The sequence below is a fragment of the Molossus molossus genome, unplaced genomic scaffold (genome assembly GCF_014108415.1).
Source record: "Molossus molossus isolate mMolMol1 unplaced genomic scaffold, mMolMol1.p scaffold_m16_p_20, whole genome shotgun sequence".
NCBI classification, from domain to species: domain Eukaryota; kingdom Metazoa; phylum Chordata; class Mammalia; order Chiroptera; family Molossidae; genus Molossus; species Molossus molossus.
In genome coordinates this window covers 9,486,292-9,510,008 of record NW_023425356.1, presented here as the reverse complement: position 1 = coordinate 9,510,008, position 23,717 = coordinate 9,486,292, and the positions used below count along the sequence as shown (strand labels likewise).

At 44.5% G+C, this 23,717-nt stretch overlaps 2 protein-coding genes and 1 non-coding gene across 5 annotated transcripts in view; 1 reads left to right on the top strand and 2 right to left on the bottom strand.

Annotated features, from left to right (window-relative positions):
• ELAPOR1 (endosome-lysosome associated apoptosis and autophagy regulator 1) overlaps positions 1 to 14,037 on the bottom strand; it is a 70,499-nt gene extending 56,462 nt beyond the window's left edge. Inside the window, exon 1 of one of the 3 annotated variants that reach the window (XM_036272481.1) lies at positions 13,862 to 14,037. In XM_036272481.1, the coding sequence (XP_036128374.1) occupies positions 13,862 to 14,014 (153 nt within the window). In that variant the 5' untranslated portion in view covers positions 14,015 to 14,037. The remainder of the gene's footprint in view (positions 1 to 13,861) is intronic. The other 2 variants (XM_036272483.1, XM_036272482.1) reach the window with 2 other exon arrangements.
• Positions 14,038 to 15,208: 1,171 nt separating this feature from the next.
• On the top strand, positions 15,209 to 21,515 carry CUNH1orf194 (chromosome unknown C1orf194 homolog). The gene is given in 5 exon segments (XM_036272484.1): positions 15,209 to 15,289; positions 18,507 to 18,623; positions 19,495 to 19,623; positions 20,825 to 20,936; positions 21,349 to 21,515. Coding segments are annotated over 5 exon segments (510 nt in total). The 3' UTR covers positions 21,420 to 21,515.
• Positions 21,516 to 23,208: 1,693 nt separating this feature from the next.
• LOC118638074 lies at positions 23,209 to 23,616 on the bottom strand. Its single transcript, XR_004961039.1, has one exon.
• Positions 23,617 to 23,717: the final 101 nt, after the last annotated feature.

Below are 23,717 nucleotides of genomic sequence, written 5' to 3'. Positions count from 1 at the left end.
TAGAGCATTGGCCCACAGACCAAAGGGTCATGGGTTCGATTCCTGGTCAAGGGCATGTACCTGGGTTGCAGGTTCGATCCCTGACCCCATGATATTTCTCTGTTGGAGAAATCATAATGCTGCATTTTCTTGCTGTATTCCCTAAGCATTAATCTATACCAGCAGATATGGTGGTTAAAAATTCTCAGCTGTCATCTTTCCAGCAATATGCTGAAACTATATAAAAAAGATCCTGTGATATGCTGTAAATTAGTTCTCCTTGTAATAATCTCTTATCATATCTTTCACTTTTCTGTCATAGCACTTAACCAAATTTATAACTCTGAGTTGGCTGGAGTGGTTATTTGTGAGTATCAACTCTAGTTTTCACAGTGGTATACTGTAAAAATGGCAACAAAGTCTTTCCATCCCTATATCTATGCCCTTTCAACGTGACATTGCAGGGCCTCCCATCAAAAGGTGGAGTCTGGCCCTGGCCGGTTTGACTCAGTGGTTAGAGCATCAGCCCTTGGAACAAGAGCGCGTACCTCGGCTTTGGGTTTGATCCCTGATGGGGTCGTGGGTGGGGGGAGGCAACCAGTCGATGTGATTTTCTCACATCGATGTTTCTCTCTCTCTCCTTCTCTCTCTGTCTCCCTCCTGCCCTCCCACCCACCCTATCTGATGATAGATGGAAAAATATCCTCGGGTAAGGATTTAAAAAAAAAAAAGAGGTTGAGTCTGTTTCATGGCATGATCATGTGACTTGGTTTGGCCAACAGGACATTCACAAACATGGCACAAGCAGAGTCTTGAGAAGACCTTGCACATTGGGGCTTGCTGTCTTACTACACTTGAAACTCTGAGACCACTGCATAAATGAGTCTAAGCTAGCCTGCTGGAGAGTGACAGGCCACCTAGAAGAGAACCTGGGGACCCCAATCAACTGTCAGACATCTGAGCAAGGCCATCCTAGATTACCTAGCTTGTAGTTGACCCACTAGCCAACCACAGTCACATAAGGCAGCTCAGGAGAGATCGACCGAGCTGTACCAGACCTGAAGAACCACTCCTTCGACCTACAGAATTGTGGGCTAAAAATAGTTGTTTTGAGCCACAAAGTCTTGGGGTGGTTTGTTACTCAGCAAGAGCTAGCTGATGCAGGTTCTCTTTTATTTTTATTTTTCATTTTTTTAAATGTTTTTATTGATGGTTTAGAGAGAGGAAAGGAGTGGGAGAGAAGATAGAAACATCAGTGAGAGAATCATCAACATCGATTGGCTACCTTCTGCACATTCCCTACTGGGGATCAAGCCTGCAATCCAGGCATGTGCTCTGACCAGGAATCAAACCAGTGACTTCTTAGTGCACAGGTCGATGCCCAAGCACTGAGCATCCTCCCCGTAACCTCCCTCCCCTTTTCAATGGGGAAAAAAGGGGGACATCTGTAATACTTTCAACAAAAAGAAAGAAAGAAAGAAAGAAAGAAAGAAAGAAAGAAAGAAAGAAAGAAAGAAAGACAAGCCTAAAATGACCTTTCACTTAGCAATTTTATTTCTAGGAATTTATCCCAAGGAAGTAATGACAGATGTGTTGAAAGGTGTATGTAAGAAGAGGCTCATTTCATAACCACTGTGCTGTACACCTGAAACTAATACTAAATAATATTGAATGTAAACTGTAATTGAAAAAAATTTTAATTAAAAAAAATTTTTTTAAAAGAGGCTCATCTTAGCAATCTTCATAATAGTTGCAAGTTAGAAACAACTTATGTGTTCAACAACAGAGGATTGGTTAAATTCCATCAGTGAAATTCATGTAGTGATTCATCTGTTACATTCATTTATTGAAGGCCCACAATGTGCCAGATACTACGTTGGGTGTTGGAGAAACAGCATTAAACAAAACACAAAAAGCCCTGCCTTCTTAAAACAACAATGAGGGCCCTGGCCAGCAGTTGGAGTGTTGGCCTGTGGACCAGAGAGATCCAGGTTCGGTTCCCACTAACGATACGTACCTCGGTTGCAGTGTGTCCCCGGCCCTGGTTGGTCGTGCGGGTGGCAGCCACTCAATGTGTCCCTTTCATGTCGATGTCTCTCTCTCTCTCTCTCTCTCTCTCTCTCTCTCTCTCTCTTCCTCTCTCTCTCTCCCACTCTATCTGAACAAAAAAAATGGAAAAATGTCCATGAGTGAGGATTAAAAAACAACAACAACGAGGTATCACCTCACACCTGTCAGAATGGCCGCCATCAACAAATCATCAAACAACAAGTGTTGGCGAGGGTGTGGAGAAAAGGGGACTCTAGTATACTGCTGGTGGGAATGCAGACTGGTGCAGCCACTATGGAAAACAATATGGTGTTACCTCAAAAAATTAAAAATTGAATTGTCATTTAACCCAGTGATCCTACTTCTAGGAATATACCTTAAGAAGCCTGAAACACCAATCAGAAAGAATATATGTACCACCACGTTTGTAGCAGCACTATTTACAATAGCTAAGATCTGAAAACAGCCCAAATATCCATCAGTTGACGAATGGATAAAAAAGCTGTGGTACATATACACAATGGAGTACTATGCAGCTGTAAGAAAGAAAGATCTCTTATCCTTTGAGACGACATGGAGGGACCTGGAAAGTATTATCCTAAGTGAAACAAGCTAAACAGAGAAAGACAAGTATCATATGATCTCACTTATTTGTGGAATATAATGAACATAACAGTCTGAGGAATGGGGTAGTCCCAGAGACGTGGAAGTGCAGTACAGACTGAATCCCCAGAAGAGGGGGTGGTGGGGGAGAGATAAACCACAGAACTTATATGCATGTGTGCATGAACAATGGACATGGACAACAAAGCTGGGGACAGGGTGGTGAGGGAGGGGGTGGGGGGAGTCAGTGGAGGAAAAAGGAGAAACATCTTAACAAAAATAAATAAATTAATTAAAAAAAAAAAAAAGCCCTGCCTTCTTGGAGTGTTACTAGAGAAGAACAGTAATAAGTAAAATAAATAAAATATAAGGTATGTTAGGGAGTGGTAGCTGCTCCAGAGACAACAGAAAATAGGAGAGGAAGTAGGATGACATTTCAAAATCCTGACGGGAACCAGAAAATAAGCCGGACATCCTGGAGGAGAGATTTCCAAGCAGAGAAAACAGCAATTGCCAAGACCCTAAGGCAGCAGGTGGCCTGCAGGCCTGAGAAATAGCAAGGAGGCCTGTGTGGGTGCAGAGGAGAACACTGCAGGCAGGGCCTTGTAGGCCATTAAAAGGAGTTAGTTTCTGAGTCGGGGAAGCTTTGGAACGTTTTGAGCAGAGGAGAGACCAAATCTGTCTTTTTTTCAATAGATTTACCCTGGTTGAACACTAGATGATAAGTGGACAGGGTGGAAGCAAAGAAACCAGCTAGGAGGCTTTTGTGATCTTCTAGGTGGAGAGATGATGGTGTCTTGGAAAGGGTGGGTGGAAGTGGAGGCGTAAGAAATGGTCAAATTCTAGATATATTTTGAAGGTAGAGCTAACAAGATTTTCTTATGAATTGAATTAGAGAGTAGGAGAGAGAGGCATTAGGATTTGGGGCCTGAGCACCTGCAAAGATGGGGTTGTAATTAGCTGAGATTAAGAAGATTCTGAGATCCAACGTACGTGTTGGATGTTGGTGGGGAAATCGAGTGTTTTAGACATAGTGAATCTGAGCTGTCAATCAAATATGTACATAGAGAGGTCATGTATGTAGCTGGATGTATAAGTCTGGAGTTCAGAGACAAGGTCTGGACTGGAAGGATGAATTTGGAAGTCACTGATGTACAGATGCTGTTTAAAGCCATGATGCTGGAGGAAATAACCAAGGGAGTGAAAATAGAAGAGGATGGATAAAAATATAGATAGTCCTGGCCCGTTTGGCTCAGCAGTTAGAGCATGGGCCCACAAACCAAAGAGTCACCAGTTCAATTCCAGTCAAGGGCACGTACCTCGGTTGCAGTATGTCCCCGGTCCTGATTGGGGTCCTGCGAGAGGCAGTCACTCGATGTTTCTCTCTCTCTCTCTCTAAAAAAAAAATATAGATAGATAGATAGATAGATAGATAGATAGATAGATAGATAGACAGAAGTTCAATGACTGAGTCCTGGGAAACTGTCAGATTTAGAGCTCAAGGATCTGGGTGGGGGACCAATCAAGGACACAGGGAAGAACCCACCAAGGGGACAGGGATAAAAAAAAAATCACCCAGGAGAGTTGGTGTCCTGGAAGCCAAGACAAGAAAGTGTTCCTGGGAGGTAGAATGGTCATAGTTCTACCAAATGCTGGTAGATGAAGTTTGATTTGGACAGAGAAATTACCACTGGATTGAACAAGAGCAGTTTTGGAGAGTGGTGAGGCTGAAAGTCGGCTTGGAGTGGATTCAAGAGAGAAGAAAAAGAGTGAATTTAGAGACAGTGATTAGAGACAAGATTGTCAAGGCCTTTTGCTATAAAAGGGAGCAGTAAAGTGGGATGGAAGCTGGAGGGGGAAGTGACACTCAGGAGAAGTTGTTGGTTTTTTTTCTTTTTTTTAAGATGGGTGAAGATTGATTCAGTAAAAGGGAAAAATGGATGATGAGAAAGAGGAAGACTTGCTGACCTACATAGAAAGGTGAGAAGGGATGGTCTGAAGCAGGCGGTTGAAGTGAAGGGGTCAGCATTAAGGACTAGCCAGGGCAGTGCATCCATCGTTCCCCATTGGAATGATGTCATACAAGACCATTTCATGACTTACAATGAATTTCTGTTAAGTTTTTTAAAAACAAGTCATAAAACGGAAACCAGCACAACATTTATTAAACACTATGCTTAACTTAGTGCTTAAGTGCTATGCATTTTGCAAAGCACTTTAGGCATTATCTTACTTAATCTTCCCACCAATCCATAAAAGACAAGAACTAAATTATCCCTGCTTTCCTGATGAAAAATGGAGGTGAAGAGAGGTGAGTATCTTACTTCAGATAATGTAGCTGAAATGATCGTGAGGATTCGGCTGCACCAGACTTGGATGGCTATAAACTCTAGGCCAACACTGTCCCCTAGAAATAAAATGAGCCCCATACAAGATTTTTACATTTCCAGTAGAAATATTTTAAAAAGTTAAAAGACATAGGTAAAATTAATTTTAATAATAAATTTTATCTAGATAATATCTAAGACATTAACATTTCAACATGTAATCAGTATAAAATATTGACATATATATATTTTTTAATCCTCACCTGAAGACATTCTTTCCATTGATTCCCAGGTACAGTGGGAGGGAGAGAGATTGAGAGAGAAACATCAATGAGACACACAGATTGGTTACCTCCGGAATAACCCCAACTGGGGCCAGGGATGGAACCTGCAACTGAGGGAAGTGCCCTTGACAGGGAATTGAACCCGTGACCTCTAGTCCATGGGCTGACACACTAAATATTAGAGCCAGGGCTAAAATATTATTCACATATTTTACATTCTTTTTTCTTTACAGCAGATCCTCAAATAAGGTCATGTTGTTCATTGTTATTTTGTTATAACGTTGATGAGAAAACAACATGGATTCCCAGCCGGGCCCACTGTTCGTGCGGCGTTGGCTTGTTCTCCTCATGTCTGAGTGGCTTTCCTCCAGGTATTCCAGTTTCCTCCCACATCCCAAAGACGCTCATGTTAAGTGAATTGGCCTGTCTATATTGCCCTAGTCTGAGTGAGTGTGGTACGGGTGTGAGTGGCCCTGTGATGGAAGGGGGTGTCCTGTCCAGGGTGGGGTTCCACATTGAGCCCTGAGCTGCTGGGATAGACTCCTGCCACCTACTACCCAGAACTAGAATGAGGAGGTTGGAAAAATCATTATCTTACTTTTTTTTTAATTTTTTTTTTTTTTAGAGAGAGAAGAAGGAAGAGGGAGAGAGATAGAAACATTGATGAGAGAGAACATTGATTGGCCACCTCCTTCATGCCCCCCACTGGGGATCGGGCCCACAACCTGGGCATGTACCCTGACTGGGAATCAAACCAGCTACCTTTTGGTGCATGGGTCAATGCTCAACCACTGAGCCACACCAGCTGGGCAATATGTCTTTTGTTTGTTTGTTTTTTGGTACGTGCCCCTAGTGGGAACCGAACCCAGGACTCTCTGGTCTGCAGGCCGACACTCAACTGCTGAGCCAAGCAGGCCGGGGCAGGCAATATGTTTTTATTGATTATTTAGAGAGGAAGAGAGAGAGAGAGATAGAAACAACGATGTGAGAGAGAAACATCAATTAGCTGCCTCCTGCACACTCCCCACCTCCCCTTTGGGGAGAGAGTCCACAACTGCCCTGACTGGGAATCTAACCCAGACCTCTCAGTCCATGGGACAGTGCTCAATCCACTGAGCCACACCCACCGGGCTATCTCACTTGTTGTTATTAATCTTTCTTGAATATATGTATAGCTCAGGTTTATTTCAATGTTTAATATTAGAAGTGTTTTGGGTCTTTATTTAGAATTTTGGTGATGTTTTTGTGACCAGAAATATGCCAGTAGAAACTTAACTCTTGTTTATACTTATCAAAGAGCAGAGGGTAAAACTGGTTTCTTTATACATCATTTCACTTAAAGTTGCAGTTTTCAAAAACCTATCAATGACGTTACATGAGGATTTACTGTACTAAGTCGTCCAAATCTGGCAAGGATTTTACCCTTTACAGCACAACTCAACTTTCATCAGAAATACTTGATCTCTATTTAGATCTCATAATACGTAGTTAAGAAAGTAGACTCACATACCCAAGTTGTTACAAACACAGGTAATAGTTTTTTAGTAATGGAACTGAGTATCCATTGTAACTTAAACTTTAATGAATTAAAAATTTTATAAATCAGCCTTGGCTGGTTTGTCTGGTTTGGCTGGTTAGGACATTGGCCCTCTAACCAAAGGGTTTTGGGCTGATTCCCCGGTCAAGGGTGCCTACCTGGGTTGTAGGTTCAATCCCAGGCCCTGGTCAGGACACATGAGGGAGGCAACTAATCAATGTGACTCTCTCATATCAATGTTTGTTTTCGCTCTCTTTCCTTCTCTCCCTTCCATTCTCTCTCTCTCTATATATATTTTTTATCCTCACCCGAGGACATTTTTCCATTTTTTGTTCAGGTAGAGTGGGAGGGAGAGAGAGGAACAGAGAGAGAGAGAGAAACATCGATGTGAAAGGGATACATCGAGTGGCTGCCACCCGCATAACCGACCAGGGCCAGGGATAAACTGCAGCCGAGGTACATGCACTTAGCGGGAACCGAACCCGGGTCTCTCAGGACCACAGGCCGACGCTCTAACCGCTGAGCCAAACCGGCCAGGGCCCATTCTATATTTAAAAAAAAAAAAAATCAATGTAAAAAAATTAAATTTAAAAGATTAAAATTTCATATCCCCAACTGTATTCACCACATTTCAAGTGCTAACGGCCACAGGTGGCTGGCGGAAACCATACCAGAACAGCACAGCTCCAGACTCTTCTGCTACATTCTCTGGCCTTTCTTTACCAAACGCTCTCACTTTTTTTCTCAAAATATCTTTCACCACCTACTCTTTATTCCTTTTCAATTCAACTGACTCCTACCACCATTAAATTTTAAATTTTTACCACTATAAGACTATGTTCATTATACTTCCACTAAAAATCTATAATAGTCAACATTTACTGAGACTTACTATGCACCAGGAACAATTCTAAGCAATATACATGTGTTAACTCACCGAACTGTCATACTATAGTAATTCAGAGCACTCTCTTAATCTTCCCATTTTATTGTGTATATGTACCACAGCTTTTTTTTTTTTTTTTGGTATGTGCCCCTAGCGGGAACCGAACCCAGGACTCTCTGGTCAGCAGGCCAATGCTCAAATGCTGAGCCAAACTGGCCAGGGCTAATGTTCCCATTTTAATAATAAAAAAACTGAAGCATAAGGGGATTAAATAACTCTCCCAAGGTCATAGTTACTGAGTGGAAGAGCTGGAAATTGAACTGAGCCTATCCAGTTTTATCCATACCCCACCTTCTGTACCACCTTCTGGTTCTCTCTGGCAAATATAATCATAAAAATGGTAGAGTGGCCCTGGCCAGGTGTCTCAGTTGATTGGAGCATCTTCCTGTACACCAAAAGGTTGCAGGTTCCATTCCTAGTCAGGACACATACCTAGGATTCAGGTTCGATCCCTGGTGGGGGTGGGTATGAGAGGCAGCCAATCGATGTTTCTTTCTCACATCAATGTTTCTCTCTCTCTCAAAAGAAAAGCTTACAATGATTCTTTTTTTTTTTTTAATGAGAGAGTGATAGGATTATAGGTGATTTTTACTACTTTATTTTAAATTTTATTTTAATTTTTTTTTCTTTATTGATTTTAGAGAGAGAGGAAGGGAGAGGGAGAGAGAGAGATGGAAACATCGATGAGAGAGAACATCGATTAGCCACCTCCTGCATGCCCCCACTGGGGATTAGGCCCTCAAACTGGGCATGTGTCCTGACCGGGAATTGAACTGGCAACCTCTTGGTGCATGGTCGACACTCAACCAGTGAGCCACACCAGCCAGGCGACTTTCTTTTCATTCACCTATATTTTGCAATTTTTCTGCAAATAACATGTGTCACTTTTGTCACTTTTAAAGTTTTTTTTTCCTTTATTGATTTTACAGAAAGAGGAAGTGAGAGGGAGAGAGAGATAGAAACATCGATTGGCCTCTTCCTGCACGACCCCCCCCCCCCCCCCGGGGATCAGGCCCACAACCTGGGCATGTGCCCTGACTGGGAATCAAACCGGCAACCTGTTGGAGCATGGGTTGACGCTCAACCAGTGAGCCACACTGGCTGGACAAAGTTTGTTTTTTTTAAGTAAAGTCAGATAATTATCAGTCTGTTCAGTTTTAGTATACTCTTCCCTTGAAAAAGGAGAATAGATAAAATGGCTTCTTCAATGTTTTCAGATCTCAGGAAGCTATTATTCTTTAGCATTTATTGATAGTAAACAAAAACAGTGCTCCCTGGCGTGTTTGCCTTAGTGGTTAGAGTGTCGGACCGCAGACTGGAGAGACCTGGGTTGAGTTCCCACTAAGGGCATGTGCCTCGGTTGCAGTTTGTTCCCGGCCCTGGTTGGGGTAATGTGGGTGGCAGCCACTCGATGTGTCTCTCTCACATCAATGGTTCTCTCTCTCTTCCTCCCTCTCTCCCTCCTGCTCTATCTGAAGATACATGCAAGAGTGTCCTCGGGTGAGGATTAAAAAAAAACAACACAAAAAAACAGTGCATCTTGCTACCCTATATGTACTTCATGACAACTGGAGAATTTTAATTTTCTCTCTTCACCAAATAGGAAGGATGTTCTAAACATCCAACATTGGCGGTTCTCAAGGAATCATTTTTAAATCTTATGCTTTTGGTGAAACATTTTCTGAAAGCTCAGGGGTTCTGAATGTTTTCTAGATCTACCCGTTTCCCCGTGGAGTTCAAACCTTGAATAATGTGTTAGAACAAAACCAGAAGGAACTATCAAAGTCTAGGAGCTATGATCATGCGGTGAGGTAGTGTACCACAGTCTCAGGACCTCCCATTCACAGGAGCTGCTCCCAGGGAAGTCAGGACTGGAAAAGGCGGCCGCTGTTCTCCCAAAGCTGTTTTTTTCTGCATTCTGGAGAGTAGCTCCTACCACTGTCCACTCTAAAATCCTGGCAAAGATCCGTGGCTCACCTCTCCATCACCCTACACTTCAGTCAGTTGCCAGATCCTCTAACCTCTGCCTTCAGCATATTTTTCATATCTACACTTTCCCACTTATCCAACTGCCACCATCCCATAGTAGTCCCTTTGTTAACCTTCTCCTTGACCTCAATAACATCTTCTGACCTGGTTTCCTTGCCCCCATCTCTCTGCTCTCAGCCTCTGGCCTGCCTCAGCGGAGTTTACTTCATGCTCATGCTAATCCGCTCTCAGCAGGCTGCTGTCTCTGCTGGAAATCCTTCAGGATTCTCCACTTGGTTTCTGACTTTCCAACCTTGATTTCTAGTGTACCCTATACCTAGCCCACATTTCAGCCACCTGGTCTTCTTGCATTTCTCAGGTTCTTTTTTATTTTCTGCCTGTGGGCCTTTCCTCAGGCTCCTCCCTCTATCTAGAAAGCACCCTTTCTCCATCTCTGCCCATTAAGTTCTACTGATTATTCCAGGCCAAGGGCCAACTGTGTAAATGAGTTTTCCTCTGCTCCTAGCAACCTCTTATCTTGCCACTCCTACATTGTTTACCACAAGTTCACCTTATCTTGTCATTTATATGTCATTATTTGTAATACTTACCTTTTCTGCCTACCAGTATTTCTTATGCACCTATGACATGTCAAGGCTATGATGTACTAGGCACTTTACATGTTATCTAATTTAATTTAATTCTCACAACAGCCCTATGAGAGAGGTGTTACCATTCCCATTTTACAGATCAGGAATCTGAGGCTGTCAGAAGTTAATTAACTTGCTCAAAGTAGCATCCTTACTAAAAGGGAGAGTCATCACTCATTCAACAAATTTTATTCCAATCTATGTCTGGCTAACCCGAACCCGAACCCCATGGGTTTTTTCAGTGTAGACTGGGAAGTCCCCTTGGGGGCAATTAGCACTGGAGCCTCAGGACCAGGCAGATCTGTTAAAGGCAGTTTTCCGCTTCTCTCTTATTTGATTTGGGTTCATCATGCTATAGGAAATGGTCAGTCCTTTGGCTCTCAGTCAGCACTCAGCCTGGGCCAGCACAGGGCTAAAGAAATGATCCACGAAGACAAACTCCATATAGGAGGTAGTTCCACTGGTGACCCTGATGACTGGAAAACCTGACAGGAATGCCAAGCCCGAGAGCTCAAGTTTGGCAATCTAGAACTCCCCGTTCTAAGAAGTGAAAAAAAAAAAGGTTTAGGCCACATGCCAAACCTCTGTGTTCCCTGCTGAGATCCAAAGTGATGCCTCGGGTTTCAGAAATAAGGCTGGAACAGCATTGTTATCATTAGGGTCGACCTTGGCCTGGTGAGAGTCCCGGCTTTTAACACCGAACACAGACTCATAAGAAATTCATGTGCAGATATAGAAGAGAGAATGGCTAGTCTACCCTGAATTGGTTTTTCACCATTTAGGGTTGGAAGCCCAGAACCTTGTTGGGTCAGTTCATATTGCCAAATGAAGAATATTATAATAATGGGTTTATTCGCTTCCTTATTGTTTTGAAGTTGAGGGCGCTCTGCTGCCACTGTTTGCTCAAGGAGTGTAAATAGGACTAGTTGAATCCCATGACTAATGAGCATGAGTCCGGAGCCACTTTCACTCCGGCCTGGGGTGTGGATCTAATGGTAAAGAAACTGAATGGGGAAGGGGTTAGGTAACTCTAATTTGTGTTTTATTTGTATTTTCCTTTTAATCCTCAAAGCAATCCTTTTTGAAGTGGGTGTTACTAAAATACCCATTCTACAGATCCAAATACTGTAAATGTGTGGGAAATGACAGCCAGTGACTGGAATGCTGAAATGTTGAGTTCCACAGCTTTTCACAGCCTTAAGCTCACTCTCTATGGCAAGATCATTTGCTTAGGCAAATGTCAGTCATTTAAGAAGGACTAAAGGCAAAATTTGTAACCAAGTTAGAGTTCTCTGATATCAATATTCTTCCCTCCTTCCAAACTAAGATGATACAAAGTGTTAAGTTTTTTCAATGTCTCACATTTTACACAGTTGACAAAGATCTCAACAAAAAGTGGCAGTTGAACTGTAAGATTCTTACCTTCCACAATAGAGAGTCCCATATTGGAGTCTTAAGCAAGTGGGCTTGTTGGAACTGTTTGTCTTAGTTGGTTAGAGACCATGAGCCACCAAGGCCAGTAAGCCACAGTCACTGACAAAATCATCCTGTTCCCAGCCATCTTTAAACAAGTCATAAAGTGGCCGGGTGGAAATGCTGATGGCTCAAGGCAGATAGTCATTGGGAAGGATAAAAGTTTTCAAAAGTCCCACTAACTGGTCTCACTTACTTGTGTCATATTCATGAATGAAGTCAAACATGTGTACCAGACAAAAATTCTCTCCCTCGCTACTTCTTCATGATCTGTTATGTTGTAGACAGTCTATGGCTAGAACACTATAATATATTTCCACACGGAGTGGGTTTGTGGTTGCTATCCAGTTAACACTGATAACTTAAAAAATATATTTTGATCCTCTCTCAGGGCACATACAAGAAGCAATCAATAGCCCTGGCCAGTTTTGCTCAGTGGTTAGAGCATCAGCCTGCGGTCCGGAGAGACCTGGGTTCGGTTCCCGCTAAGGGCACGTACTTCGGTTGCAGTTTGTCCCTGGCCCTGGTTGGTCGTGCGGGTGGCAGCCACTCGATGTGTCCCTTCACGTCGATGTTTCTCTCTCTCTCTCCCCTTCCTCTCTCTCCCTCCCACTCTATCTGTACAAAAAATGGAAAATATCCTCGGGTGAGGATAAAAAAAAAAAAAAAAAGAAGCAATCAATAAATGCATAAATAAGTGGAATAATAACAACAACAAAAATATTTCAACCTTTCACCCTGGCTGGTTTGGCTCAACGGTTAGAGCATCAGCCCACAGACCAGAGGCCTGGGTTCGGTTCCCGCTAAGGGCATGTACCTTGGTTGCAGTTTGTCCCTGGCCCCAGGTGGGGTTGTGTGGGTGGCAATCAGTCGATGTGACTCTCTCACTTCGATGTTTCTCTCTCTCTTTTCCTTCCTCTTTCTCCCTCCCACTCTATCTGGAGATAAATGCAAAAAATGTTCTCAGATGAGGATTAAAATATATATATATTTATATATTAATAAATAAATATATATATATTTTTTAACCTTTCAAAACCTTAGACAAGAATGACATTTGGAATTACAGGGCTAGACCCTTGATATATTATGAAGTCTTTCACATTTCTCAGAAATAACAGAACAACTTTTGTTTTGCCTTCCCCTATGAAGTTCTTATATTTGTTGCTGCCTCTGACATATGGTTAAAAAAAGTTTCTCAGAGCACGACCAAATATTGTTATTTCAATACTATAGAGATGACTGAGTTTTGTTACTCCATAATATCTTTTTATATCTCCCCTAAAAGAATGTTCAAAAGGCCTTTTTGGCTGGAAGGCTTTCACTATTGTCTGAATTATTTTGACAACATTTTAGCAACACCTTAAAAAAGACTTATGACATGTCAGCAGAAGTCAGAGAAGGAAAGTAAAGATTAGCGGAAAGTAAGATACTACAGAACTCACAGTCTGGTCAAAGGTGGGCCATGTGCTATTAGGAACACTAAGCAAAGTGCAGGGGGGAAGCAAAGCTATAAAGAGGATCTGCAAGGTGACTGGATGTTTGATAAGGACGAGGGAGAGGTGTGGGACCTTTCGTCCCTCTCACACGTCTCCCAGCTTTCACACTCCTCTGAAGCCATGATAAAAGCACAAGGATTCCCACTCCACTCCTTTCCTCTGGCCTGCCTTCTTTCTTGTCTCACGTCTCCCCTTTCTCACTTCCTATTTTACCCCTCTGTACATATATAAGCTTTTGTTCTCAACCACTTTTAAGGTAATTTCATCCCAGCTGGAAAGGAACCCATGTCTTCTTCCCTTTTTACAAAGTCCAGGAACCCAGGTCCCAGATGGTGGACCCTTCTCCCTGAGCTCAGCTGCGTGTCCTCCAGCAGACTGGCCTCTCCATGACTCCAGTCTGCTCCTCTCCACCCCCCTCCCCGCCCCATCACCAAATAAACCTAAACTCCGTGGCCTCTGAAACTGTCTGTGCCTAGGTCCCCAAGGTCTCCGCCGGGATCCACGATTTTTCTGACCAAAGTGGGGTCAGGTCGGGGAGGACAGTACCTCTTTGCAGGCGTGAAGCTCTGGTTCCGCTCCCTGGATCACCTGAAAGGCGGTCCCAACCCAGAGCAGCAACCGCAGAAGCCGTAGCGCGCGCCACTCAGTTCTGCCTCTGCCTCTGGCAGAGGGATGGAAGCTGCGCCCAGCATCAGCCATAACGTTGTCCAGAGCAGACGGCAGCAGCGCTCAGGTGCTGCGGCTGCTGCTACCGCGGGCAGAAGGCGGAGAAAAGGGGAGGGAGGTTCACAGGGGGAGGATGCAGGGGGCTGGGCGCACTTCAGTCACCTCCGGGCGGCTCCGCCAAGGCCGCCCATCCTTCCTCCTCCCTCCTTCCTCGTCTCCTCCTACCCACGTCGTCTGGTCAACCGCCTTCTCTTTCCCTCCGCGCGGGTGGGGCAGGGACCACGCGATGCTCTGCCGCTCACCTGCCGGTCGCCATGGCAGCCGTCGCCGCTGGTGCGCGCCGCATGTAAATGCGCGTGCCAGGGGTCTGTAACCGGCCCAACGGGCGGGCACAGGGCTCGTGTAAAGAACCAGTGGAAGCATCTCTGAGCCATTGCCACCAAATTCAAATTTTCTACTGCCCTTTCGGACCATGGACTATTCATGAGCATCTCTGATTCTGCAGATGTGGCGCTCGACAGTACTGAACTAAGCACCTCCGGTATGTAAAGCGCTAGAAAGAAGATTGGGACGTCATCTCTCTTTTAGAAATTATAGCCTACAAGAGTGGCCTAGAAGATGTTACCTACTGCAAAGGCTTCTGGGGAGCTTACTTCCATCCCTGCTCATCCATCCGGACCTTTACAACTGGCTTGATGCAAAACCTTGAGACTCATAAAGTTAAACCGGGTTTAAGCAAGGAGAGCTTGCTTAGCCGGCAATTTGCCAAGCACGACATGTGGGTTCTTCCGTCTGTGGACATCCCCATTCTCTCATTGTTTTGAAAAATCCTTTTATTAGATGCCAGAGAGAAGGAAATTTCTGGGTCATCTTTTTGGATTCCTTTAGCCAACTGAAGTCTTTTGTATTAGTCTCGCACGCCGGAAGGCCTCTGTTTTTTCACCTAATGTTTGGGAGTGTAAATCCAGGGCTCCTGGGTGTATACTCAGTGGCGCTTTCCCTGTGTTCCAAGTAGCTTCCTCCCAAGGGGCCTCCCACGTTGGACCGCCAGGTGGCGCTCTTCTTGACGGGAATTCACCTGTCATAGATGGTGGGGCAGTTGCCTGGCAACCGAAAGTGGCCGTTCCAAACAATTGGCACTCCGGATCTACGCGCGCAAGGTTGTGTGCGGCTGCGCCGGCCTCCCATCCCTCCTAAGAGCTTATTTATCTCGTTGACCATTTTACCATGCCTCCCACCCGAGACCCTTTCCAGCAGCCTATGCTGAATAACGATGATTCCTACTTGGGGAAACCGAGGGCTTCCAAGGTACTGTGGTTTCTCTCGCAAAGTCCTAGCAGGACCGATGGCACACTTCTTTCTGTTGGGGGAGGGGCAGAGATGGTAACTTAAATTTTAACTCTGGTGAAGATACTGAGGTACTGAGGGAATTTGTTTTCTACCTGTCTCCATATCCCCATATTCAGGTCTGCTAACGTTTCAGAGATGCTTTTTTAAAAAAAAATTTTTTCCTTTATACATGGTCTTCACACCGTTTTTGTCTTCTGGTTAATGCTGGAATGTGTTTGTGTATGTGTGTCAGCGGTTTGGGAATTTAGATGATCCTTTTTCTAATAGAAATGTCTTGGATGTTTGAAGTGGTGCAAAATAAGGTGAATTAAATAGCCATTGTGGCTTAATAATAAAAGAGAGTTTCTCTTTGTTTATTCAACATTTATTATGTACTATATGCCAGGCACCACTAAACACTAAGGATATATAGATAAATTGGATATAGCACCTGCTCTAAAGAAACTTTATTAGAAAAGCCAGACTGACAACAGCAACAGCAAAAATGCTAGCACCATAGCACATGTGTGGTGACAGTTGTATGTAGCGTGTCAGGAGAACTGGAAGCTAAAAGGAAAGCTTTCCAGAGCGGGTGAGTTTTGACACAGAAATATGAGTGATCTGGGCCAGCTGAGGGAAGAGGTGAAATGTTGAGTTAAGAAGAAGGAAACAGGAACCAGACATTGGTTGTGAACAAGACAAAGGAAGCAGCAGGTGCACATACACCTGGAAAGGAGAGAAAGGATGACCTGTTTGGGGATCAGAGTCCAGAATGTCTGGAGTGTCGGTGTGAGGTGGAGAAGTAGAAAGAACAGAACCTGGATAAGTGACCATACTGGGCTGGGTGTGCTATGTCCACCATGCTAGTGAGCTAGAATTTCATCCTGGAGGTGCTGGGAATCATATTGGGTTTTAAGCACTGGAGTGACACAGTAGATGGATGTTCTAGAAAGCACAAGTGGCAGTGGATTGGATAGAGGGGGAGCGAGACAAGAAGGATCAGCTGGAAGGCAGGAGCCTCAAGAGGAAGCAGTCTCCAGGAGGACGAATAATGGACCTAAAGCCGTGATGCAGGGGATGGTGATCGGGTGCAGATGTGAGCGAGATGCAAAGGGAAGCACTGATGGGACTTGGTGGCTGACTGGATATGAGCCCAAGAGAGTGGCTAAATCTAGGGTAACGCTTAGGTTTCTGTGGAATTAATTGATACCATTTACTGAATGAGGCATCCAGGGGAAGCAGGTTTAGGGAAAAAGATGTTCAGATCAATTATATAGATGTCACTTTTGTGGTGCCTGTGGGACATTTAAATGGGGATGAATAGTGGGTAGTGTGGTTGATAGTTCTGGGTTGAAGATGTACACTCGGAAGCCACAGTATCCATATGGTGGTTGAAGCCATGGGAAGGGATGAGCTTATCCAGCAAATGTGAGAGTAAGGAAAGCAGAAACGAAACCCCTAGGGAATGCCACTGTCTAAGGAAGGAGCAGAGAAGGAAAACTGAGCTGAGAAGTAACAGTTAAAGGCAGGAGGAAAACTGGAGGAGCTGGACCCACAGAGGGTGGAGAGAATCAGAATCATGGTGCTAAAAACTGCAGAGGTCAGATAAGATCAGGTCTGGAAAGATCCACCTGATCTAGCCACAAAGATCATTGGTCACCAGCTAGAGTGGTTTCAGTGGGTGCTTGGGGCAGAAGATAGACTGCAGAGGGGATGGGAAGGAGGAGGAAGTGAAAATAGTAAATGACGATTCCTGAAAAAGTCTGTCTCTGTAAGGAAGACGATAGAGTGGTAATTAGATGGTTATAAAGGAATGAGAGAGAAGCTGGGTCCAAGGAATGCCAGCATGGTGCAGGTCTCTGAGGCACAAGGAAGGGCTGAGTTCAGGGGGAAGGGGTTATTCTTGAGTACAAGGGACTTCCCTTTCTCTGAGATGGAAGAAAACTGGAAATGAAGATAGCATTCATGCTTGACTTTCTCGTTGAGAGACAATCGCATCCTTCTTCTGATGGAGATGATGAGGCTTATGTAGCCTTTGAGGCATGGAAAGAGAGCTGCCTATGCTCGCATCATATGTATTTGTAGTTTTCTTGTTTCACTTTTCATCTTTCTTGGTGATAGCACAGTGCCTGGTACATACTGTTCAATTACTGTCTAATTGAGCTGAGTTGCACAGAGCTTTGACACATATGAGGAGAGGGTGGGGTCCAACATCAGTTAGATTGATGAGATTTCTACTAGGCTGTAGTTGTACTCACTGGAGTTGAGTCATTGAGTCGACCAGTATTTCATTTTTGGACACCGTGTGTTAGGTGGTTGTGCTAGTTACTGGGGATACAGTGATGGACAATATGGCATTTTACACGTAAAGAATAAATCAGCTTATGGAGTTTTATTTAGAGAACTGACTGTCCAATGGATTTTTTATTTTCAGAGAAACATTGATGTGAGATTGAAACTCCTTACATTGAGCAGTTGACTCCTGCATGGGCCCTGATCAGGGATCAAATAGGGGTATATTCCTTGACCAGAAATGGAACCTGCCACCTTTTTGTGTACGAGATGATGTGCCAACCAACTGAGCCACCCAGCAGGGGTTTCAGTGGACTTTTTCTTTGACATTCCTTTGGTCACAATGATCCTTCTCTGTTTACTGAAATATTTTTCTCACCTGCTTAGACACTGCACTCTCCTGACTGCCTCTTAGTGTCCTTTCCCTTCTTCCAGTTATAATATTGTGCTCTCACGAACCACTTCTTCCCTTTTGGTCACACTCATTTTTGCAGGCTTCAACCACAACTTCATGTGGACAACCCCCAGATCTCAATTACTAGTCCTGAGCTCTCCAACAAGTTGCACACTTCCAATGTTCTACCTGTTAATTGCATTAGGATGTCTAAACTTTTCCTCAAACTCAGGACATCTAAACCTGAGCTCACCATCTTTCCTATCTGCTCCCTACTGTCCTACTCCACCCCTTTCCCTATGTTCCTGGCCCCTTTCTGTCAGTTCTAAGATTGAAGACTTGGGAGGATCAAAAGCCTGGGGAGTCGTGCCTCACATTGTTCTTCTCTTTGCAGATGTTGCTCTGAAATTCCATTAAAATAGGATGAAGGGATGGATGTCACTGAAGCTACCATATCAGCAAGGACCTGTAACCAGGTAACCAGGTCCCCGTGTGGTTTTCCTTTTGCAGATACTGCCATATAAGAACCCAACTCACCTTGCTCAGCAACAGGAACCCTGGAATCGGCTCAACTCAACTCCCACGATCACCTCCATGAGGCGGGATGCTTATTTTTTTGAACCTGAGGTACCTAATCTTGAAATGCTATTTCTCTTTACTTCCAATTAGGACTCATTAATATCCTCTTTGAAAGGTAGTCTGGCCCTGACTGCTTTAGTATCTTTCCTTTTGTTCCCAATCCAAGATCCTACCAAATCTAAAACCAAATACCACTTTATCTGGTCTCTGGATGTCAGAGGCTTGGGTTCTGCTCCACTCAATTATCTGAAGCAAATAATTTTCTCACCAGACTTCTCACTCTTATTAAAACAAAGATTGACTATAACCATGAATAAGGCCCACTGAATCCAACTTGGGGACAGTATAGTGATTCTCATATCTACAGAGAGAGCTCACTACTCCTTAGACTTAACTATGAGAGACAATTCCATATTGACAGTTATTGTGTACAGTTTGCTGTGTAAGGAGTTGGTGGATCCAGGCCCAAAAGGGATGCACTCTACTTTAAAAATACATTTTTAAATGTTTTTTAATTGATTTTTTTAGAGAGAGAGTGAGAAAAACATCTATGTGTGTGAGAGAGAAACGTCTACTGCATGCCCCCTACTGGGGATCAAGCCCACAACCCAGGCATGTGCCTTGACAGGGAATTGAACCAGAACCTCTCAGCCCATGGGGCAATGCTCAATCCACTAAATTACACCCGTATGCACCCTGACTGGGGCCAGGGATCGAACCTGCAACCTAGGTATGTGACCTTGACCGGGAATCAAACCTACTACTCCTCAGTGCACTTGTCCACCCTTTATCCACTGAGCCACATTGACCAAGCAGTTCACTCTGCTTTTGAGGAAGAGTAGAACCCAACAGAACTTCACTAGAGATGGAGGCAGAACTTGACTAGAGTTAACCCTGGAGGGCTTGGCTTCCTCTGTAGATACCAAAGGATGATCTGGATTTCCGCTTAGCAGTCATGTACAACCACCACACAGGGGCGTTCAAGAACAAAAGTGAGATCCTAGTACACCAGGAGACCACTCGGGATACCCATGGGTAAGTGGTGGAGGTAGAGCCTCCCCACCCTAAGGATAATACCACCAATCATATAAGGTAAAGTGCCACCTGGGAAATAAAAATCAATAGGTACTTGTTTGTATACAGATTTCTGTATTTACATCTGTACCTGTAAATAATTTCTGTATTTTTACCTTTATTTTATTTTTTTGTTTTTACTGTTTCTTTATTGATTTTAGAGAGAGAGGAAGGGAGAGGGAGAGATAGAAACATGTATGAGAGAAAACATCGATTGGCCGCCTCCTACACACCCCCCACTGGGGACTGAGCCCACAACCTGGGCATGTGCCTTGACCGGGAATCGAACCAGCAACCTCTTGGTGCATGGGTCAGTGCTCAACCAATGAGCCACACTGGCCGAATTATATATATTTTTTCTATCACCATTTATCCCCAATATACTCTCTTCCACTGCCCCCTCCCCCCCCCCCAAGTCACCACACTGTTGTCCATGAGTTTTGTTTTTTTGCTCAATCTCTTTATACACCCCCAAGTGTTGTCTGCCTGCTCTCCATGAGTCTGTCTCTATTTTGCTTGTTAGTTCAGTTTGTTCATTAGATTCCACATATGAGCAAAATCATATGGTACTTGTCTTTTTCTGACTGGCTTATTTCACTTAACATAATGTTCTCTGGATTCATCCATGCAGTTGCAAAGGGTAAAATTTACTTCCTTTTTACAGCCAAGTAGTATTCCATTGTGTAAATGTACCATAGCTGTTTTATCCACTCATATACTGATGGGACACTTGGGCTGCTGTCAAATCTTGGCTATTGTAAATAACACTGTAATGAACATAGGGGTCCATATAGTCTCGAATTAGTGTTTTGGGTTTCTTCGGATAAATTCCCAGAAGTGGAACTGCTGGGTCATGACAGTTCCATTTTTAATTTTTTTGAAGTAACTCCCATACTGCTTTCCACGGTGTCTGCACCAATCTGCATTCCCACCAACAGTACACAAGGGTTCCCTTTTCTCCATATCCTCACTAACACTTTTTTTCTGATTTTTATTATCTGAAATGAACAGAGAACCTCCAAGATTGTTTAATCTTCAGTTAATTCCACAGGGATAAAAGGGGCCTTTGGCTATTTTATACTGAAGTTGCACATAACTCTTTCCCTCCTCACCTTTTTCCTGCTTGGTTTCATTCTTCCCTGTTTTTCCCCACACCATCATCTAGAATCATCAAGATCCATGGAGAAATTTTACCCCCTCCTCCACCACCACCCATCACTTCCCAAGCTATTAAACACTGGATCAGCCCTAAGAGGGATTCCATCCACAGCATCCAGGGGTCCATAGGTAAGTGTTAGGGCAGATGGGTGGTGCAAGTTTTCTAAATGGCCCCAGGAATCAGAGTTCAGGTGACTGGCCATGTGGGAACATGGGGGGGGAGGGTAACTGAGGGTCTTAAAACAGCAAAGATTAAGTTGGCACAGATAAGACTAATATCAGGGACTGCTGACTATGGAATGAATTCAATTTTTCCAAGCCTCTAACTCAGCCTTAGGTCTAGGGGACAAATATTCCCAGCAAAGGCAGAAACCTGGGAGTGGAAGACCTATAGCTACCTCCTATCTGTCCTGTATATACTAGTTCCCCAGCGGTTACAAGAACCTTCTCTATAGTACCCATAACTGTATGGGTGATTACAGGTCCCCCAAGAAGACAAAAGGATCTGAAATTCACAGCCCACTCCCTCTTTTCTCCACAGTGTCCCCTCACACTGCAGCCACCAATAGAGGCTATTCGCGAAAGAATGATGGTGGCTTCTTCTCCACCTAATGACAGGCTCCTGGATTAATTAATCATAGTGGAACATCCTGCTGCCCACCTCCATTAAAAAGAATTGTGCAAGATGAAGCCTGAAGTATCTTTTAACCACAGACACCAGACTACTTTAAAAAATGGGAGAAAAGTTTCCTAACTTCCAGAAACTAGTCTTGTTGGGCATATTTCCAAGGATTTAGTACAGAACAGCCCAGTTTCGGGCAGGAGGCAGGTATTCATATTTTATAAACTGGAGTCATACCAATCATACAGATACATACATTTATTATTTCTTGCAAACCTTTGTGTCAGAGATAAGTGTTGGGGAAACACACATGAAGATAGCCCATTGTCTTAATGAGCTTACAATCACTGTAATTTTCATAGCTCTACATAGCATTAATATTTACACTGATGTCACACTTAACAGATTTCCGACCTCTGGATTTAGTCATTGGCTGGCTTCTGCTTTTCCATGGGGAGACCTCCATCTCCGTGGTCCTGCCTCTTTACCATTGTTTTCTCTAAATGCTACTGTCTTCTTGCTGGGAATCAATTCCCTTGTCTTTGTGTCAGTTTGTGCTGCTGTTTGCCCCCAATTCTTATAAACATGGCCCAACAATCTGGTGCTTGGGTTTGAAGCTACCTAAAAATGATGCATTAATGTGGTTTCTAAAGTTACAAGTCACAGGAACCTGCTATTAAATTGGGCAAGAAACAGCAGGCCTAGATTATTGTATGACAAATTTCCATTTCTAAGTCTGGACAGCGTAAGCATTGTTGAATAACTCAGACAAGAAAAGGCTTCTTTCTTCCTGGTACCTGGGTGCAGAGTCCTTAAATACCACCAGTCACAGCCTCTCTCCCACTATTCAGATAGTGTACCTGCTGCCAGGTAGCAACAGGAAATTTCAGTTCTCATTATTTAGAATTGTTAAAATTGGCAGAGAGGGGTGACTCACTGATTAGTCACCTCATACAGGCTGATACTGAACATCAAAAAACTGATTACTGTGATACAGGCACAGAGGCTTTAAAAAAATAGATTCCTAGCTCTGGCCAAGTGGCTTAGTTGATTGGAGCTTTGCCCCATGCATCATCCTGGTCAGGGCACATACCGAAGTTTCGGGTTCAATCCTGGGTTGGGGTGCATACAGGAGACAACCCATCGATGTTTCTCTCTCTCCAAAACCAGTAAATACATATCCTCGGGTGAATATTATATATATTCCTAGACTTCCCTGATAATTCTAGTTCAGTAAGTCTGGGGTGGGTCCCTGGAAACTAATTCTTTAAAAATATATATTTTTCTTTATTGCCGTTAGAGAGAGGAAGGGAGAGGGAGAGAGAAACATCTGATGGGCTGCCTCCTGCATGCCCCCCACTGGGGATCGGGCCCATATCCTGGGCATGTGCCCTGACCGGGAATGCGACCTCTTGGTGCATAGGTCCATGCTCAGCCACTGAGCCACACCACCCGGGGCTGGAATCTGAATTCTTATTCCCCAAGTTCCTACGGAGAACTATATACATATAGAGACATACACACACACACACACACCCTATATCCCTTAGCAGCAGACGCTGTAGAGTGCCTTTAGGCCAGGTGCAGTACTGTTGGTACCACACAGTACTCAAAAGGCGGGCCCAAAGAAAAAAAAAGGGAAGAAGCTGGGGAAGAACAAAGCCTCGGTCCCCTTCCAGCTTCCGCTCCGCGGGCCTTAACCACCCTCCGCCCTGGGGCCCACTGCTGACCGCTAACGCGTCAGCCTCACACCACGGTCCGCCGTGCCCCGGGCCGGGCTCAGATCAGAATCGCCTCGATAATCAGCGGCCCGGGACAAGCCCGGCCTCGTCTATCTGATCAATTCATCACTTCTGAGCACCGGGTCCCGTAGGATTGGCTCCGGGACCGCGGCGCTGCCGCCACCCACGGGGCCTCTCTGCACAGCGCCCCGAGGAAGGGGCTTCGCAGGAGGGGAGCTTTTCATCTCGGGTCGGCCCGGCGGGCTGGAGTCACAACCCGATCAAATAAGATCAAAGTGTAAGCGAGGGCAATGGCGTAGGGGGGGGTCACGCACCCGCCTTGCACGCCCCACGCACGCTCACATTCACGCGTCCACTCACACACTCGGCCCGCACGTGTCGTCCATGCGACTCTGCAACACAGCACACAACACCCACACCCCAGGCCGCTCTCCCTCCAGTGCGGGAGCGGAAGTCCGCCCTCCCTCTTAAACCCTCTGCCCCCTCGGAGGATTCTGGGAGGAACCACCGAGCATAGGCCCTAGTCCAGAGCACCCTTTGCTGCCC